Consider the following 22,485-nt stretch of genomic DNA (forward strand, 5'->3'; position numbering starts at 1 on the left):
GATAAACTATGCTGTCAGATTATGATCTATATTCAGCTTGAACCTAATAGTAAATAAATTATTTTAGATTAACAACATACCCTACAAAAGCAGACAGACATATATAATGAGTTATCTTCACATGCTGTCCTAGAGCTGTGTAAGCTGCATGTGCTCTGAATAACTGAAGCTTTGTATAAAGTGTTAACACAGAAAATGACATAAAAGTATGTATTTTTCCATCATGCCATGATTTCCCAGTAAAAATTCCAAGCTAACATAGGCAACACTCGCTACATTTTTATAGTTTTGACTCAAACACAGTATTAGAGAAACAAGTGATTCTTAAACTCACAGTTCAATTTACCCTCTGCCAAAAGCAATTTTTTGAAGGGATTTTTTTCACAATCCTGGATGTCCCCAGGTTATTGTTATAAACATAATCCAACAAAAGAAAAATAAGGAAAATTAATTCATGTAAGTTCAAACTTATTCAAGCTAAAAATTAAAGCAGAGAAAATGCTTCTAAACATGTGTCATTTTCTTAAGTACCATAGATCTAGAAATGGTGACAATGAAAACTAAAGTTCTATAGTAATTATAATATATGATTATACAACATAAAGGTTTTAAAATCATTCCAGTAAAATCTTCATTGATTAGTACTCATTGGGAAGCTTGCTTTGAATTTAGGAAAGAGCTTTGATAATCAGTAAGCTTGGGTTCAATTAGTAAGCCTTACCATTATTTTTTTGTGTAATCTTGTGGAAGAGTTACTTAACCTCTCTGAGACTCAGTTTTCTCAATCAAACATGGAAAGACTCATACCACCCTCAAAATTAAATAAAATGTATAAAAGATCTAGCCTGATACTTAGCACAAAGGAAATGTCAATAGATAACAGTTATAAGCATTATCATTATAATTATCACCGGTATACCTGGTTTAATGAAGAGATCTCTATAACCTTTTACAAGTTATCCTAACAAATTAAACTGAAAATGGAGTGTCTGGCACATAAACGTTACTGAAATAAAGCATGAACGTGATATATGATTGAAGATTTCCAGAAGCCAGGATAGCACAGGTCAGCAGATATATGCAGATTCACATTGCCAGTTCTCTACTTAGCTTTACTTAAAACATGGTAGAAAGTATCAAACTTCCTTAAATTCTTCTATGAAAGCCACCAACATAATTCTAAGATAAAAATTACTCCTCTTAAGCCCTTCATAACTATGCCCAAAACAGTGAGCCTGATAAATAAACTACTAAAAGACACTTTGTTTATACAAGATGTATTAGCAGGAGGCTGCTATACACTGGTAATGAGAATTCTTTTCATTTTCATTAGCTGTTCAAATGTAGTGATAATTTGGCTCCTCAGGGTCCTCAAGGAACAAATTATTTTGAACAGCAAAAATTTCCAGATAAGGAGACCTTTATACTTTCTCAGATATTTTTATACTTGAAAAACGACTTTTTTAAAAATGGCAAACCTTCTAAAACAGAAAAAACAGAATATACTGTAAGACTGTGTGCTCAGAAGCAGAAATGAAATAGAGTGAGAAGAAAATCTCCACTTCCCTGGTTTCTTAGATCTATACCGAAAGAAGTTCTCTTCATCTGTTTTTTCTATCCTCTTTTTGTATATTCTAAATGAACTTTTTTTTCGGGGGGGCGTGGGGGGGAAGTGGGGGATAGGTGGATACTGACTCAGGCTCTTGATTTATAATGCTCTGTGACTACAGACACATAGGATTTGGAACCCAGTGATTTGCATGCTTGCTTCCTTGAGAAAAGACTCAATTTGATCCCCCTACAGTAAAATAAGTGTGACTGAATGGCCTTCTGGCAGAGGGTAACATGGTGATCTTTCTACAAAATTAATTAGTATACGAAGGACGTACATAGTCTTTCAAAATGTTTTGTCACTGATCTAATAAGCATGATCTTCATTACTGTTGCTATCCTCTATTATCCTTTGAATACTGTTGCTATCAGCTACATTAAAAAGAACATTTATCATTTCCGTACCCTTAGCACAACTGACAAAGTTTTGTGAGTCTAGACTCACTTTTAAAGTTAGTGTGTACAAAAACTACTGAATTTTTTTGAAAAACGCATCACTTAGCACTTCCTTAATTCTTTTTGGAGCTCTTTGACAGGTGAATGTATTCCAAAGCTTACAAATGATTCTTTATAATGAAGATGTTGATGCTTCTATGAACGTAATGCAGGTGACAAAATTCCAAAAGACAGTCTCAGTGTTTAATTTTAAAATAAAATTAGTTCACAAATGACACTAAAACATGGTGAAATCATACTCTGCTAACAACCAGCTGAGTGAACCTAATCTCTAGTTTCTCTGAGGCTTCATTCCCTTATTCAAAAACTAAATGTCCGGGTTTTAGCAGAGAGTGCCTTCTCTGCTAGGCGCTGTGCTGGACATCTGAGGTACGAGGATGAAGATGATACCGTTCCCTTGAGGATTTCATAATTACTGGCATGTATGAATGAGGGAGTTAAATTAGATAAGACATATATATAGGTCTTTCTAGTTTAAAAATTCTGTGTTGGTAATACAGAGCATGTAAGTTATTTTTTTTTTTTTTTTTTAAACATCTTTATTGAAGTATAATTGCTTTACAATGGTGTGCTAGCTTCTGCTTTACAACAAAGTGAATCAGTTACACATATACATATGTTGCCATATCTCTTCCCTCTTGCATCTCCCTCCCTCCCACCCTCCCTATCCCACCCCTCTAGGTGGTCACAAAGCACCGAGCTGATCTCCCTGTGCTATGCGGCTGCTTCCCACTAGTTATCTATTTTACATTTGGTAGTGTATATATGTCCATGACACTCTCTCACCCTGTCACATCTCACCCCTCCCCCTCCCCATATCCTCAAGTCCATTCTCTAGTAGCATGTAAGTTATTTAATTCATTATTTTTTTTTAATTGGAGTATAATTGCTTTACAGTGTTGTGTTAGTTTCTGCTGAACAATGAAGTGAATCAGCTATTTGTATACATATATCCTTTCCTTGTATTCAGAAATGTATTGATCTAGTCAAGTGCCATTAAACAGAAAGAGGTGAAACTCATACTGGTCTAATTTGCTACTTGTTGTAGAGAAACTGGTGGCTATAATTAATGTTGAAGATTAGGTGAAGGGAATTCTTTGGATACCCGTTACTCATGTTGCCTTTGCCCTTTATTTCCACAGATCACTGATAGCTAGCTGGAGTAGCATAGTGAAACTGTTTTATGGACTGAGAAATATTCTTGGCTGACTTTCAAAGCCGCAGTAGGAAACAAAATCCATAAAACTGACATCCTAGGAAATCAAAACCAACTCCAAGTTTAAGAACAAATGTATAATCACTAACATAATGAAATGATTTTATAAAACTTTATTATCTGCTAGAGATAGGCAACACAACAATGGAAAAAATGTTCAGCTATAGAAAGTACTGAAATTAGACTTTTGCAAAAGATTAATTTTCTTTTCCCTCCAGAAGTCAAGCCCCTTTTCCAAATTATCCCTGTTCAAAAGTCAGAGTGCCGTGGACTGAAGGGACTTTATGATGTCTTAAAACAGGTCAGGAACCTATAGCCAGTCTAAATCTGGCCAGCCAACTGTTTCTTATTTGATTACATATTGTCTATGGCTACTTTCGCACTGTAGCAACAGAGATGAATAGCTGCAGTAGAAACTGTATGGCCCAAAAAGCAAAAAATATTTACTAACTGGACTGTTTCAGAAAAGGAATGCTAACCCCTATCTTAAGGAGATCTCACCACCATGATGGTAATTATTACATTGATTTTATTTTTCAACAGCAAAAATTTCACAAAAATGATATTTATTTCCTTTCAGCTCCTGCAATAAAATAAAATCCCCTATCATCTCTTCATATGATTTCTAAATTATAGGCCAACAACTCATATCCAATTCAAATTTTAAAATGTTTTTCTAGTATAATTTTTAAATGTCATAAAGAATCCCAAATGGCAGGCATCTGAATTTGTTTCTTAAAATCTACACCCCACACCCCCAGTGTCAATATTCAGGCTTGAAAGAGACCTAAAGAAGACTAGCCAAACATATACTATCAACACTCTGAACACAAGCACTACTTATGATAATTTTCTTGGTGCATGCAAAATGCAAGCAAATTTTCATTTTAAAAGCAAGATAGCTACAAATGACCTATGTGTCCTATAACAACAAAAAATAACTCCCAATTCCTAGTAAAATGCTGCATCAGGCCATCTCTCTAAGGAAAGACATTAATGTCAGCTGGTGAGGATGATTCCAAGATCCACTGACTAGCTGGAACGTCCTAGACAGAGCAAGTTGTTCTAGGAATCTCTAGATTAGTCTAGTGGCCATTTCCTCAGTCAGAGGAGACCGGGCCAAGAGAATACAGTATATGGGGAATCACCCTATCCTTCTTCACTTCTGGGGACAGAAGTGTTGCCTAAGACAAGAGTGACTGATGATGTATTGCCCAGCGTGCTCTCCCCTCCCCACTATAACCCTGAAAAAGGTAAAAATTTAAGCTAGCTGGGAGGCAGGGCAGAATACTAGAACCAACTGTGTAATACCCTACTTTGCATTAATGCAGGGGCCTTTTTATGAATTTTTTTCTTCAGCTGTAAAGCACTTAAAAGTTTCTAGAATACAATAAGTACTAAATAAATGTTACCCAATATTATTATTAGCTCAGTATAATTCAAATCTCTTCCCTACGTCAGTGCCTTACTCCCTACCATAGTATCCATTTTCCAAAGAGCTATGCTACTTTAACAGCATTTTCAATTTTCCCAAATATTTACAGATCATTAAAGCACTTTGCAAAGGGAATCTTACATTTTGTCCAACTCACAATATGAAATAAGACAAAAAATCTTATTCAGAGCACCCATAATTTAAATGGGCATACAGAAAAAGAGAAGTAAGTATCAGGCTTACTTATTTTTCAAGTCCCAAAGAACTTAAATGGGGCAGGGAAGAGGAGAAAATAGTGGTTGTAAGTAGATACTTTTATAAGCATGAAAAATCTGTCTTTCTGAAAGCACAAATATTTCTAAAGCTAAGCAAATAGTACGTCTATACTCTATTTAATGTGCGGGTTGCAATCCTCAGTTTCATGGCTAATTTGAGTAACTTGAAGTAGTCAAAATAATTGACATAACATGCACAGGATAGTACAGACTAGTATATATCATAATTCATGGCTCAATTTGTTAAATATCTTAAGTGTGGAAATCCAAATCTTGATAAGAAGAAACAGTCGTCTTACGCACTGTCATTTTTGGACTAGTCATATGAGTTGGATCTGAATGTCATCATAGAAAAACAGAAGAAATGAAAGCAATGAATATTCTACGGCCCAAAATTAAATAGAAAATTTCTAGCTTATGGAATTTTTAATTGTTCTATGTTTTCTATTTCTTTAACAATGTATAAAGTTGGTTTAGTATTTTCGGAATTTCATACTTTTGCTATCTATCAACAGCTGTGCTCTCAGTTTCTAGAAACTGTGTCCAATTCAAATAGCTGAAGAACAAAAATATACGTGTGAAGCTTTTGTTTGTTTTCCTTTTCAGGTTACAGCACTCTAACTAGATAAAACAATAACTTTCTAGGTAATGTTGGCCCATCACACAATTATGGGGAAAAAACAACCAAAATATCATTCTATGAGATTCTTATGGCTATAAAAACCAAACTATATAAGACTTAGTGCAGCTAAAGTACAACTAAAACTCTCTACTTTGGACTATTAACATTACATTTGGTAGTTCAGCCTTATCTTTGTTTTCTGAAATGTCAACTAACTTGACCGAAATTTCTCTATGCAAAGGAAACTACACAGAATTTACCTGTACTTTATTTGAACGAGCCACTGAGGAAGGGCTCACAATATGATGAAGACTACTAGAGGAGATGATATCTAGAGGCTGCAAATTATTAGCATCTCTTAATACATTTGCAAATTCCTACTGAGCCAAACTACCTACAAAAACAGGTTATTTCTACCAAGTGCCTTGTCTGGCTTCTCACACCATTACCTTTCAAAGGCATTTTATGAGAACTCTGCTACATATTCCACCTCCCATTTGGTTCATGTTTAACAATGTTTCCCACCCTGTCCCTTTCTAGGCTCCAAAAACAGATGTCTCTGATGGCACATAAATGTGGCAGATCACCCTACTTCAGTAAACTTCGCTGGCTTCTTTTTCTTCTCTTGCAGTCAAGGTGAACTTGAGCTATTTGTAACCTTTTGTTCCATCTCACTTCAGAAGTAATAAAAGGACTCATGAACTCCAACTCATAAAATAACAAGACTGGTAGGTATTTACAGAATATCAAGTGGGTGAGGCAGAGAGCAGGGCAGGCTACCTCCTAATGTTTCCTAGTGACAGTTTATACTCTCATCTGATTAGGCAGCTCTACCCAGTAAAGAAGAGAGCAGTATGCCTCTCATCAAATTTAACACTGAGACTTAGAAGGTGCCTTCTGCCATCACTATAATTATCATCAGCAAAACTTTTATAGTCAATGTATAATCAGAGGGCTATGAAGAAAACACACAAATTAACACTCTCCAACGTGAAGTACTTGTAGCATGTATTCCTTAAAAGACCTGTAAATCTTTGTAGAGAAAACAAAATCATACTTGAAAACAGTTTAATATATATATATATATATATACACACACACACATGTATATGTTTGATATATTATAAATAATCCTCTTTATTGTCTGACATTCAGAAACAAAACTATTAATACTAATTTTTATCCTATTGTAACTATATTTTAGGAAACATGACTTAATCCAGATAATACTAAAATCTGTATAATAACAACTTTTATTATAATTGGGTTCTACTCTATCACGTAATTCTGCTTAATTGAACTTTATTTACAGTTTTAATCACATGTTAATAAAAACCCAAATTTTGATAGGCAGTGCAGGGGGCTCTCTTTATATAGTAAACTATAAAAATTAGCTCAAATGCCCCAAATGCGTATCAGTCTTAAAAAAAAAAATTATACATGAAAGTACTATAAAGTGATGACATGAAATAATTTAATTCCTCTACACTGTAATTGCTAATATTTAATAGCAGTCCTATTAAATATTTCTTACCTGCCCCTTTCAACTGCTAAGGCATCAAGTTCATCAAAGAAAATGATGGAAGGAGCCACTGCTCTCGCTTTTCGGAAGATCTGGTGGAAAGAGTGCTACATTAGCTAAAGATCAGCAAATTCCAGAAAACTCCATAGCCAGTTTTAGTTTGAAAATTATATTTAGAACCAAATCTATTATGTACCAGTCAACCAGCCCAATCACTTTGTATACAACCTGTAACAGATGTATACGCACTTCATAATGGATGTAAAAGTATCCTCTTCCATGGTGCTTACTTGCAAACAGAGACAAGACACCAACACATATTCTTAGAGGTGTGTAGGAGACAATTTGGTTAAGTAATCAAACAATCTCAGTTAAAATCCCACCTTCACCACTTGGTAGCTGTGTGACCTTCAGTGGGTAACTTTACTTTTCTAAACTACGATTTCCACATCTCTAAAATGGAGATTATGATAAATGCCCGCCTCTGAAGTTTAAGAAATGAATTAAAAAAGAATGCAAAGCACTTAGTATAATGCCTGGAACATTTATCTAAATAAACACGTTATTTAAAAGAAAAATCATAAATGTATAAAATCAGCCAAAGTTTAGCATATAAAATACCCATAAACCTAAAAGTCACACACCTTGCTCATTTCTCTGAAGACTGTATGGAAAAACAGCTAAAACTTGGAAAAGCATAGATAGGTTAGACCTGAAGTCAATCAGACTATCAACATCAAAGACTGGCCAGACAGCCACGGGGAAAACATGTGGAAATGGGCTAGAAAACAGCATAAGCATAAGCTTCTTCAGCATAAGCAGAAAGAAATCCAAATGTGTGTAACCTGTAACCTAGGCCTCCATTTTCTGGCCACAAGTATGATGACCATAATAATACACAACAGTCACCAAAACCTTAATATTAATAAACACCACCTTTTTCATATTTTAATCAATGATGGTGCTATCATTATCAGTTAATGTTTTATATGATAACCATCATCTACATTTCAAGAAAAAAAAAGAAACAAAAAGTAACTTAAATTTTTTTCTCAGATGCAAAACAAAGTATTCTAATCTCTAAGACTCTTGGTTGATACCCACATATGTCATAAGTGGAGACCATCCGTTCCACTGCTATTTATTTATGTGTTCTTGTCCTTGCTTAGCTTCTGTGAGGATACAGGGTGCCTGTGTGAGGCAGGCCTATCTTTGCTTGGGAAAGCCGAGACTTGTGGTCAAACTGCTATAATTACCCCCACTTCAGTGCCTTGATTTTGCATGAACTTCCCAGTTATGTAGCTTCAGCAATATGGAGCAGCCAGTAGGCCAGTCAGGCACTGGCTTTAAAATTTAAGAGAGAGGAGGGGGATGCACTTTCTAAATCACCAGTCAAAGGTAAAGCAAATAAAATAAGAAGAGTACAGTGACATTTTCATATACTAATAAGCTTATCTGATTTAAAGGGCTACCTGGTTTAAAGGATTTAAATCTCATTCTGACATCATGCATTCTTTGTTAAGTTTAAACGTATCATTTTTTTTAATGACATTCGTTAAAAAATATTTGGTAAAACTAAAGGCTGGAAATATTATGATGTTTAAAAACAAAAACAAAGAATTGTAGATGACCAAAATTGCATTTAAAAATAATATTTGCCTGAAGAAAAAATATACCACTAGAATTTAGATTTGGAAACTTCAAAATCTATAACCCCAAACAAAACGGAAACCGTACAGGACAGAAGCCTGGTTCTCCTATGCAGAGTTCCACTTTAAGACATAATCTTCTTACCTCTCTAACTGCTCTTTCAGATTCACCAACATATTTGTTCATTAATTCAGGCCCCTGAATGAAAAGAAAACAACTGTTCAGTGTCTTTATAAATCCAAACACATGTATGTCTTTCAATAAAAGAGAAAATACACACATAAAAGAAAAAGAGGAAAAAAATAGACAAAAATCAGCTTTTAATTAAAATAGTTCCTCTAGCATGCTTATTTTTATTGGGTGTTATTTATGCCTCAAAAATTAAAGCCATTCTGTATTCCAAAAACTACACATCAACACAGTGACTGCGACTAAACATGATAGTTTAACATTTCATTCATCATCTGTCTACCCATCCATCCATATTTTTACTATATATCAGGAATGGTGCTAGGCATTGAAGATAGAACAGTCTAATACTAGATCAACAGCCCTCTCTGACAAGAAGCAAGACCTCAGGGCTAATTCTTTTTACGACTCCATGATAATCCCTGAATATGGAATGGGAATCATGTAATCAATGACATTATCTTACAGTCCCTGAGTATTTCCAAAATAAATGCTACTCTCCAGCTCCCTCCTCTCATTTGACTTGGCCATGTAGATGCTGACTTTATGGATCTGCAGGGCCAAACGAGCTCTTCTCAGCCACTATCCCAGCCAAAGGAGATAACTCCTGCAGACAAACATCTTAGGACCACCAACAAAGCTAACCCTCAGTCAGTGTATCACATTGTGACGATGACAATGACCCTTGTTACCCTCCATAGTGTCTATTCACTCAGCCTCTGTCTGAATCTCCCTTCAGATATCTGCCACTCAGCACTTCATCCAGTTGATGGGAAATCTCTTTTCTCTTCTGTGCCCAGCTATTTTAGAAGGGGTACCAAGAATGAAAGGTGTGGACTTCTAGTAATAAAATCTACCAGTTTTTACTAACCGGCCATCAACAGAAGAATCCTCATAAAAGTGGCTGGACTCCCAGCAATAAAGCGCTTATCACTGATTCAAAGATACACTTCTTTTTGGACATTCAACATTTCTGAATAGTAAGATTTTTCTTTCTTAAGTACCTCAAATATTATGTATAGTATGAAATGGTAGGCTTTCATTCTTACCACACACCTATCTACTTTCTCATGCTAGTTATCACATCACAAGAAGTCATGGGATTAAAAAATAAATAAATAAAATAATAATAATAATAATAATGCTGTCCTGAGAACCACAACTCTTCCCTTCAGATACTGGTATAAAGTTTATTGTACAAAATGCCAGATGTCTTTCTCGGCTATGGGCTTTCACTCATTGTTCTTCCCAGCATCTGGCTTCTATTGACACCCTTCCCCACACAATTCCAAACCCATTAGACATGTATGTGTGTGCTTCTCTCTCTGCACACGCATGCGTGTATGCATACACACGTACACACACACACACACATTATTTTGAACAAGATTCATGTTCTATCCCAGGCAAATTATGGGTGCCAACAATTTACGGGATATAACTAGACACTAGCTTGAGTATTTCCGAAACAAAATACACCAATTAAATAAAAATCGGACTGATTGAAGCACACAGGCAAACCCTAGCAGAATGTCAACTAATGCTACAAATTGGTACAGGCAATAGTTAGCTTCAGATAAGACACCTTATTACAAAGATAATTGTTATACTATATAGCATGGCAAGTACTAGGATAGAGGGATGCTTAGGTGCCACTGAAACATAGAAAAGCAACTGCTTAGAGTCAAGGATGTTCCTAGAGAAAGTAACATTTCAGGTGAGCGTGCAGTTGAATTACCACCCTCAAAAATATGAAATACATCAAGACCCAGAAATAAATCAAAAAGGTCTCTGATGAGCTAAAACAGGTGTTGATATGCACTTTAATGGTAGAAGAGCTCTTAAGATTTTAACTTAGAGTTCATTGACTTTTTCAGTTATATGCAAGACTAACAAACTTGAGTTTGAACTGATCTAAGAATTTATAACAGGTGGAGCTTAGGGGGCAGAGAGAATGCAGCGACAGTAAGGCTACTTAAAGTGGGAGGCAGGAGCATGTCAAAAACAAGTTTAAACTTTATCCTGTAAGCAATAGGAAGAGTCTTAGGGGAGTTAACTGATAACAGGTGTATAAGGGAAAGATGATTCTAGACACAATATAAAGGATGGTTTGGAGGAACATATGAGACCAGAATGGCAGTTATGCAATTCTTAAAACAGCATAGGTGAGAAAAGATGAGGCACAGGCTTAAGGTAAAACAATGGAATGGAAATGAGAAGAGAGCCACATAAACTATTTAAAAAGATAAAATCAACTTAATTTGTTGTGAGTAGCAAGATGTGAAAGAGATAATAAGAGGTAAGGAATACTAATTCAAATTTGACTTATACTATTTCTGATGTTCACAATGACTTAATTCATGAAGGAAAAAAGGATGCTCAATATATTCAGTGTAGCAACTCTCAGAAATATGTATCTCATTAAAAATATTTCATCCAAGATGATTAAAATTAAAAATTTTGTACTCATAAACATAAGTGCTAACATTGATTGAATATTTCCTATGTGCCATGAACTGTTCTAAGCAATTTATATATATATTAATTCAGTTATGTAAAATGACAAAGAGATGCAGAGCTACTATGATGACTTTCCATCTGTGAGTAAATTAAAGATCCACACAAAATCAAAGGCAGGGAAGATCAGAAACAAATATCTAGCACCTTAATTTCTTTGCTGACATATAGAGGCACTGAATCATTCATTTATTCATTCAAGGAATATTTATTAAGTGTCTATAATGAGTTTATGGTTTAAGAGATTACTAAAATAATCTTATTCTTAAAATATAACAATAATTATATTCTTAAAAAATAAAAATACAGTGAGAAAAAAATATCACAACTATATAGAGAATGCCACGAAGAGAAGCAAAAATAAAACAAAGATTCCTTCCAGGTAAAGGAATCAAGGAATAATCCTGAACAGCAATGAGATCACAACTATGTCAGGTCATTTAGAATGGAAGGAGAGACTTAATAAACTAGGGTAGAAAACTAGAAGCTAACATAAAGGAAACGGTCAGATATAACAGAACATGGAAAGAGAATTTCTGGAAGCACATGGACAAAAAAAGGTTTCAGGGCAACATGCTGGGAATAACTAGGTGTAGGGTGAGAAGGGCAACACCACAAGGGACAGAGAAAAGGCAGTGTAGAGTTTGGGAGCCATGGGGTGGTAGAGACGGGGACAGCACAGAAGGATGAGGGGACATCAGTACAGGGGTTTGTGGTGGCAGCCACCTAGCATGAGATGTCAGAGATCAAGAGGGGTAAGGAGACCTTCCCCACAGAGGGGGGCTCACGATGAGGTAACACTCAGAACTTAGTTTCTAAATTCTCCATCCAAAGGTATGCAAATTGCTTTAAGAATCTTATATTATACATAAAGTGGTATAGTATTATTTGAAGGTAAATTGTAAATTAAGTGTGTATACTATAAATCCTAGAGCAAGTGTTTTTTTAAAAAGAAAAACCAAGAGGTTTAGCTATCAAGAAAATAGGGGAGATAAACTAGAATACCAAAATATACTCGACTAATCCAAAAGAAGGCAGGAAAAGGGGGAAAAAAAAGAATAGATGGGACAAATGAACAAAAATTACGGGCATAAAAAAGTCTTTCAAATTACAAACACGCCTGAGGAAAGGAAGATAATCTTTTAATATTTTTTATACTACCTCTACAATGGTGTTTCAAAAATATTGAAATTTGATAATGTGGTAACAATTAAATAGATTAGAACATATGGGAATCAGGGTAGAACAGTCAAGGATAAGAGTAAGAAAAGGATAGGAAGAATAACTCAGAGTTCAGGCGGACAAAATCCAGCTCTCAAAATCCAAAGATACTGCCATTCATCATGTTCAGCTGAGTTATCTGACAGCATCAATACAGAAATCCTCAAGTAATGAGAGGCGCAATTTTATCTTTCTGCCTGATTCTTTGAGTAATCTAAGTTGATGCATTAGTAAATTTTACATAACATTAACAAGGTTAATTATAATGTTCCCCTCTCCCCCCAAAAGAAAACTCTCATCTATTTCTTATGTGTGTTTTCCTCTTCTCTTTAAAAATAATCTTTTCAAAATTATTTCAGAGTAATAAATTATACATACTGTAAAAAAATTAATATTTGAGGCTAATTAGGGGGCAGATGCATGAAAAGCATAACTAACATTTAAAGGTACTCCTACATCTGACTGAAATTTACCAACAACCAAGGAATGCATAAATTATCTGTAAGCAAACAAAGTTATTAAGAAAACTTGCTTTGGACAGTGTTTTTGATGACTAAATATTATTTACAATTAGTATGTCAACTGTTTGTACATCGATACTTAAACTGTCTCCAAGCAATCATATTTACACAACAGAATTGTTTTGAAGCTAATTCCCCAAAGATAACTACAGAGAGACCTCATCACCAATGATTTAATTATCTTAATTTCTTAAATAATACAATCCCAAATAGCTTTAACTTGAATAAAGACAAACAATGAAATATTAGTAATGCCGAGGCACGACATTCTCACTTTTTAAAGGATAAAGAAATAGCAACAGCTTAATACCAAACCAATTTTACAAGCTTGTTTTTAGACACAGGTTAGACTATACAACAGAAACACAAAATTTATACTCACAACTATCCGTAAGATAAATAAACCTGGAGGCATTTTCCCAAGTGTTGTGGGATTGAGGAAGATAAAATGTAAAGGGCCAGAGAGTAAATATTTCAGGCACTCTGGGACTCATACAGCCTGTGTCACATATTCTTCTTCTTTTAAACATCCCATTGGAAATGTAAAGTTCATTCTTAACCAGAGGGCTAAATTAAAATAAACTGTAAGTTGGATTTGGCCCCAAAACTGCAGTTTGCTGACCCCTGATCTAATCTCATACAATTTGAAATAGTTCATTTCTGCCAATGAGATCAAAAGTCACCAAAAATATCAATGACACAATTGCTGAGTGAAAAACCTGGACTTCAAAACATTGAGAGAATTGATCAAAATATTAATGAAAAAAATCAATGACCATTAAAAAAAAAAAGCAATTTAAAAATAGCTAGTAATGTTTAAGTTGTTCACGCCCAATGACAAACTTCTATTTCTAGGTATGTATACCCTAGAGAAACTCTTGTACATACACACAAGGAGATATGTACAAGAATATTACTGAAGCATTCTTTACAGCAACAAAAAAATTAAACCTGGAATCTAAACATTAATTAAATCTAAAAATTCATTAACATAAAAATGGGTAAATAAATTGTAGGGTCCTTATAAAATATGAAGGGCTGGACTACAGAGACAGTTTGGCAGCAGGAAGACCAGCAAGAAAGTTATTATACAGCCAAAATCCACTGCCTTGTACACTTACAACCAAGAGTAGAGAGCTCCTAATGTTTTGCCAAATTTTCAAAGGTCATGGAACAGTTGTAATTTTCCCCATTGGGTATTAAGATCATTTTGCATGGTTTCATCTTGCATGACCATTTTTAGAGCCCTGCACTACAGGGCAAAACAAGGTCTGCCCATTTATAATATATAACATAAATTATACTTTTACCCAAAAGGGACTATGAACAAAGAGTTAAGAAAGTAAACAACAAAACAATTCGGGCCCATTCAATAAAACAAGCTTTAGATAATCAGGAGAATGGATTTTTGTTGGGGAGGGGTTGGGGGGGGTGAGGAAGGGATAAGAAAATTTTATGCAGAATTTCATTCAGTTTACGGTGACTACTTAGGCAAGTGTGACCTAATAAAAATCAGAAAGGAAACTGCTGGTGTCACTGTTACTTTATTATCATGCAAACTCTGTATTACTGTTACTGTTCTTCTAGCAACTCTCCATAAAAGTCAATGGTGTAACATAAAAATAGTAAGCCAGTGAAGACATTTCCTTAAGCAGGCAATATACTTAATACATATATACTGCCTTCTAATTATCTGGCTTAACTGAAGGAAAGTGGTTAGAGAATCCGGAAAAATGATTACTGTTCTCCATAGAGCTGACTCTAAAAAAGATGACTTGAATATCGATGTTGGAAAGTACAAGATTATGATCATCATCTCATGATCTGAGAACACAATATGCTGCTAAAGACAACAGAAAGATTAACATGTTTTAAAAATCTGATGTATAGGCAAACCGACAATATTGTGTTGAAAATGTGAAAATATGGCCTACAGCCTTAAACAATGAAGGGCCATTCCACTACTACGTAGAGGTGGGCAACATATCGAAAAACCCGTGGATAACAAAACAGTGCTTTTTCTCCAAAAACAAAAGAAAAAAAAAAAAAATCAAACAGATTTGAAAATCTAACCTAAGAAGTTAGCGCTGTGAAGAATCTGGGTTAGAATAATTCAAGTCAAGTATTACTAACAAGTCATAGCAGTAATGAAAAGTACTGTAAGGCCTCTAGAGAACATGTGATTTTGTACAGAACTGCATGCTGAGGAATCGTATCTGGATGACTGGCTTAAAAATGCAACCCCAGTAGCTGAACTGATATGTTACATAAATCCAGAATTCCATATGAAGTCTAGGCAATACCATCCCGAAGGAAGGTTATTTTGAGTTTGAAGTTCAAATTGCCAAAAATCACTGTATTCTGGTACAAGTTACAAAAGATTAAAATCACTTTCAAAGATATATACTACATTTTATTCTAACACTAACAGAAAACTTAAGGGATCATAAGCTGTGCTGCCATACTTTTTTGTTCTATTTGAGGTCAAATATAATCCAATTCTTAAAAACAGAGGAAAACAGCAACTAGCATCAGCTAATTTTATGAAATCCTGCTAAACACTTGATATGTATTATCTCCTTACTGCTTACAACACTCCTCTGAGGTGAATAGTTTAGCCACCAACAGGCAAAAAAGATAAGCAATAGATTAGAATATAAGCGTTATGTGAGCTACTCATAGAATGTTATTCGTGGAAGGGTTTTAGGAGAATCATTTACTCTAACCTATCTCACTTAAAACCTGAGGAAAACAAAGCCCAAAGAAGTTAAGTGAAATGCCAGAAGTCCCAGAAAAGTTAAATGACAGAAATGATGACAAGAATACAGGATTTGAGTTCCCAGACTACTTTTTCTAAAAACTATGATGTCCTCTGTTTTCCAAGTTCTAAAAAAAAAATAAAATTAGAAAAAAAAAAAAAAAAAGGAAATGTGCACTTAAGATTGTACATGGTACCAGCAATTCAAATTCAAAGGTATTGTGGGAAGAGATCAAGTGGAAAGGGCAAATTCTAACTCTCAATAAATGGCTGCTAGCATGGGTTAATTTGAAAATAAGGATTTTATTGATAACCACTATAGACAAGAGACCATTAATATCTAATTATAAGGGTTAGGTACATATAGCACGGTCTATGAATCCCACATTTGCTCTTAAGTTATTTAACTCTTTTAAAAAATAATACATGAATCCCTAGAATAGATAAGGTTGATGAAACCTGATAAGGTTATTTCTCTTCTAATTTTACTTACCAAAATAACTATGTTATGTTAGTCCTGCCACATTTCGCCTGCCTAGGTAAGTGCTTCATTGATAAGCGTGACCAAGAAAACCACCAAAAGTAAGTTAAGTACCATAAATTGGCTTGTTTTGGGGTAGTGTTATTTTTAATTCTACCATGACCAAGATTTCAAGTGTTCAAGTTTATAAAACAACAAAAATAACATAAAAACATGTAAAAATTTGTCCAACTGTTCTGTTAAATCTAGTGAAAACTAAACCTGACTTATCTTTTACTGTGTTTCAGTATTTTACACCATATCACAGTCACAAATTCGAGTACAATATTTATACCTCATGCTCTTGCAATTTTGCCCCTTTAATCACTACTGGGTTTTTTCCAGTCTTCTCAAGGGCTTTTTAAATGTGTCTGACACCTGCCTGTTGCTTTTGGCTATTACAATTCAAATCAGGGTTTTATAAGTTCCAGAATGTCTAGGGAAGGCAAGTTAACCCAAGCGTTAACTATGGTTAAATGTTATGGAATAAGCTCATAAAAACCCAAAGTCACATGAGATAGAATTATATATATGCAATGTGAGTAAAGGATCTTGAAAATTAATAAAAAGTACAGCATCAGCACACAGAGAAGGCCATTTTGGGAAAGCACTTCAAAGAGTTTGAAAACAGGCATTAAGTACTAGGCAAGAAATGCCGTGGGCAAGTAAAAACCCCTAAAAAGTGAGAGGGTCTGGCAGAGAAGGAAACAGAATTCAAGCTGTTTTCTCAAAAAGTATAATACAAACCTTCCCGACAATTCATTTATTCAAGAAAAGAAAATGACACATTTCTTCAGAACTTACACTGTGGGCACCAAGCTGACTACAGTTAAGCTAGCTATAAAGTTTGCTTGTGCACACCCCCCCAGAAAAATCCCTTATATTATTACTGACCACTCTCATGACTCTCAATCTCCTTTACTGACTACTGTGCACAATCTTAAACACGAGGTCTCAACTTCCATGTTTTAATCTCTAGAAATGACCTTTCTCTTGAGCTACAAACTCGTAATCAACACCCTTTCGGACATTTCTGCCATATTGTTCTAAAGGCATTTCAAACTCCAGGTATCTAAATCCCAATCTGGTACCTGCTCTCCCACCTCCAACCTACTTTTCCTCCTCACATGCTAACTCTTCCTAGAGTTGGGGTATTTCCATCTGCCAGTCATTAAAAGTAAAAATTTTAATCACCTTTGACTTCTTTCTCATTTCTCACATACAATTAATCATCAAGATTCTAAATGCTATCCATTTCATTATATCACTTGCTTAGTCAAATGTCTTTCTTACTAAATCATGAGTTGGCAGATAGCAAGGAGACCATCTAATGCACTTTGTTTACCATGTACAGTGCCAGACATACAGAGGTGCTTAATATACATTTGAGTTATTGTTGCAATAGTAAAACATTTACAAATATTTTTAAAGTATTATAGACATGAAATTGTAATATTTATTTCAACCCCAATTAAATTTCATTCAAAAGAGATTTAAAAGAAGGAAAAAATAACTAATCTCTCTCAGCTGAAATCCACAAATAAAAATTAAACTGACACAACAACAAAATGTTCTATTATTAAGTAAACTTCTTGGAAGTGTAAAAGCATTCTTTTCCTTCTAAATTTCTCTAGGTCTTCTTAGATTCCAAATACTAAAGGTTTTGTTATTATTTGTTATATATATTGTCATTTTTTACTTTTAGCCACATGTTATAGAATACTTTCATGTCAAGACATTAATCTGATACAAGCCCAACTCAAAAAAAAATTTTATTAACATATACGGTTTTAATATATGATGTCTCAAATTTAACATGTCAGCTTATATGGTGCACAAAATTTAAGTAAATTCAATCTAACTTCTACATAATTTTGTGATACTGACCATGGCACAGTAACTATTCTATTTGTCCTAAGAAAAATACATAATTATTAGTTATTCCCTAAGAGCCATTCAAACATTGATAAAACTAACTATATGTCTTTATTTAACATGGATGCTAATAACTGTCAACTTAAGAGTATGGGGCACATAAGACAACACTATTTGGAGACAGCAAGATTTTTTTAAGTTGGAAAAAAAAAAAAAAACAACCCTAACGGAAATTAAACAGAAACTCAAAAGGCTTCAGACTCCAGATGAGCCCAAGTAGCAATAAACTTGTGGAAGGACAATAAAGAGTTAGGGTCCACAAAAGGCATGAAACTGGACATAGTTCCTAGTGAGACTCTAAATTAGAAGCTGTACCCAGGTGAAAGAAAAAATAACTAAAACACTAAAAGAAAGTATTCTTTATAATGTTGGGGCCTGGGGCCAGAACCAACACACCTTTATAGGCTTCAACTCAGAACTGCAGTAAAACAGGCAAGCTCAGGGTAGCCTCAAACCCAGTTTCTCCAGCCAACTTCCTCTCAGGGCTCTTCTCAGTCGCTTTGCACTATCTTGTGGAACATGAACAGAGGAGTGATGAATAGGAAAGGTCTCCTCCAAAGCCCTCACCCAAGGCATCGACAATCTCCCTGTGATTCTGCTCCCTCCCTGCATTCCACTCATCACGTACAGCGCAGTACAGAACACTTGAGCTGGCTTTTTTTTTTTGGCCGCACTGCGTGGCATGCAGAACTTTCCCAACCAGAGACGAACCTGTGCCCCCTGCAGTGGAAGCTGGAGTCTTAACCACTGGACTGCCAGGGACGTCCTGAGCTGGCCTTTTCAACTTCAGTTACATTCACTGAATCCAGACATAATATGTATGCCCTGATACTGACCTTAGAACTCTTATTTGATTAACAGACTTTTTTGTTTTGGTAAAGTTTAAGGTTTACAGAAGAACTGAGCATACAGTACCAAGAGTTCCCATATACTCATCCCTACCCCAACACACACTCAGTGTCCCCTATTCTTAACATATATTAATATAATATGATACATTTGTCACAATGAACCAATATTGATACATTATTATTAACTGAAGTCCACAGTTTATTCAGGTTTTCTTTGTTTCTACCTAGTGTCCTTTTAGGATCTGATCAAGGAAACCACAACAGTATATTTAGCTGTACTGTCTCCTTGGGCTCCTCTTGGCTGTGACAGTTTCTGAGACTTTCCTTATTTTTGATGACCTTGACAGTTTCAGGAGTACTGGTTAGGTATTTTACAGAACGTCCTTCAATTTGGGTTTGCCTGATGTTTTTCTCATAGGTAGACATGGATTAGGAGTGTTTGGGAGGAAGACCTTGGGAAGAAAGGACCATTCTCATCGCATCATACACGGGTACATACTAACAACATGACCAATCGGCGTTAACCATGATAACCTGGCTGAGGTAGGTTTCTCCACTATCAAGTAACTCTGCCCCTCCCTCCTCTCCATAAGGAACCCTCTTGTAAGGAAGTCATAACTATATGCAGCCCACACTTAAGAGTTAAGTAGTTATGCCCTCTAAAACTTCTTCACTTACGTTTTAAATATAATCCTCTCAAAAGGCCTATAGAGATGAAAAAACTAAGTCTTAGAGAACGCATTTAAGGTTACAGAGCTAAAAAGTGCTAGTGTTAGAAATCAAACCAAAGCTATCTGAATCCTAGCTTAATGCTCTTTTCATTGTAACACACTCAATCTCAAGGGCACAAATTATATAGTAATAGGTAAATTTCAAGCTTCACATTATTCAACCACTAGTCTTTTTCCCTACACTTCCATTTAATTCATCAGGTTCCTGTTTCTTTGGCAGTGTTTACCCTTTCCTATTAACTCAATCAACTTCCACTCCAAAGCCATGCTATTTTCCTCAGTTTTCTTTGTCTGAGAGAAACAAAATTATTTTTTAAACTAGGTCCCAGAAACATCTTCCACATCTCTGAACCTGCCCCATAGAAACTGCCTGAACTACCTTCTCAAGTAATTTGGTGTAATTAATGAAAAAAAGCACTGGGAACTAGTTTTATTTAAAAAAAAAAAAAAGGAAAATGGAAGACAGTATAATACAGTGGGGTTTAGTGCTTAGACTCTGGAGTCAGAAAGTCCTGAGATCAAATTTCAGTTCCATTACCACCACTTTGACTTGGAAAAGTCACTTCACCTTCTTAAACATCACTATCCTTAGAATCCTAGAAACTAATCTTAAAGCATTCAGTATGTAAAAGAGGTATCTATGCAGTTTTCCATGCAATATCTGCAAAATGAAAGTTCTATGATTTATAGACTAGCCTACATAATTTTTTTAAAAAAAGTTTAAAGATGAACTTGGAACCTACAAAGTTCAAATTATCTTGTACCTTTGGTAACAGAATAGTAGGGGATCTAGTTAAACGAACAATAGTAATTACTTTGAATTGTGCACTGCTTTCAATAAAACACAGGTTTTTCCTGAAAATGGGATGTATTTTGCACAATTCCTCTCTGAGACAAGTGTCAGAAAACGTTTCCCCCAAAAGTTAAGGATATACTAAGTTCATTACATTCTTGTACTCGCCAATACAGCTAATAAAGGACTTGCTGAAAATCCCTGTCAGAGGCCTAATCACCCTTCTTCCAGAATCAGTAACAGTTCTTCATAAAGTAAAGCAGCCCAGCCATTCAAGGGTAATTAATCTATTGTAGCACTCCAGACAAGAAGCAAGAGAGAAGCAGAGAGGAAATTTCAACTGGAAAATATTTTGACGTAATTGACCCAGATGACAAACTAAACTTAAGCGTATGTCAAGTGCTACAGTCTGCACAAAAACACATACAGATGCCAAAGGATATTAAGAGCCCACACAAGCCAAGGTGAAGTCTTAACTCTGAGTAGAATATAAATCTTGTATTCACTGTTTAGAAAAGATGCACAGGGGAAGATAAAGGGTTCTTTCATAAACTCAGAGAAAGAAATGTTTAAAGTTTTAAAATTCTTTATCTTCGGAATTAAAGGTAATCACCATTGCAAAAAGTGTTAGGGAGTTTATTCTTTCAATACATCCAAAACACTTGTGTTTCTCAATACCAGAGTCTACCTATTTTTTTCTGATCACTTTCAAAATGTGTGAGATTTGTTATTTCAAAAAGTTCAAATTTAATTATAACACTTAAATCCCACAGAAAACAAATATCTATGTTGGAAACAAAAGACAACTTTTTCTTTGTCGGAAAATAAAACTTTAAAGAATACAATATGAATTCCTAACTTCTTTGACTTGATATCCTCATACATAAACGGTATGATATAGCTATTTTAACTCTTCTCATAAGCATTAATCAGACCAAGATGAAAGGATCAATGAAAATGCATAGAAAAGCAAATTTTTTTGTGTGTTCCCAACTTTTTCTTTTGTAATTTTTAAACACATAGGAAAAGTTGAAAGAATAGTAAATGAACATCCATTGTTCACTTAATATATCCTCCACCCAGATTCAAAAATTGAATAATACTGTCAAAGTACACTAAATTGTATAATGAATAAAAGTCCACATTAAATAAAAATTAGTAAGTAGGATATGTAATAATCCCTAAGCAAGTACAAACTCAATTTATTAAGAAAATTTCTTAACATCACTTATCTTTTGTGTGTGACCTAAAAGAATTAAATAGTTAATGAAAGGTGCATATAAGTTAACACATAGTTGGTTATTTTACATGAAAAAAGAGTCTTCCTCATTTTCTCATCATGAAAAAAGACAAAGGTGAAACTGTAAAGTTATGAAAGGTTTCATATGCAAAAGCAGTAATAAATATATTTCTAAGTAATCCTAGGATAGGCCAGAAAGCAGTCCTGGTAGCACCTGGAACTGTTATCTTGGATCACAAAAGAGTGAGATACTAATTTGTAAGGAAATATATGTGCTCTTTCTTCCTTGACATTCAAGTGTAAATAACTGTGAGCTAAATCCTCATTAAATAAGTTTTAGATTTCCAGTAGACAGGAAAAATTCAATTATGAGTATACACTGTGGAAGGTAGGCACAGAAAAATGGAGATGACAGAAAAAAA

At 34.7% G+C, this 22,485-nt stretch overlaps 1 protein-coding gene across 3 annotated transcripts in view; it reads right to left on the reverse strand.

Moving 5' to 3' along the window:
• Positions 1-22,485, reverse strand: part of AFG2A (AFG2 AAA ATPase homolog A) — a 334,710-nt gene that overhangs the window by 228,561 nt on the left and 83,664 nt on the right. For all 3 annotated transcript variants that reach the window (XM_061192006.1, XM_061192005.1, XM_061192004.1), the window contains exons 12-13: positions 8,932-8,985; positions 7,150-7,229 (exon numbers count right to left, since the gene is read on the reverse strand). In XM_061192006.1, coding sequence (XP_061047989.1) covers positions 7,150-7,229; positions 8,932-8,985 — 134 coding nt within the window. The remainder of the gene's footprint in view (positions 1-7,149; positions 7,230-8,931; positions 8,986-22,485) is intronic.

The sequence above is a fragment of the Eubalaena glacialis genome, chromosome 5 (assembly GCF_028564815.1).
Source record: "Eubalaena glacialis isolate mEubGla1 chromosome 5, mEubGla1.1.hap2.+ XY, whole genome shotgun sequence".
NCBI lineage: Eukaryota > Metazoa > Chordata > Mammalia > Artiodactyla > Balaenidae > Eubalaena > Eubalaena glacialis.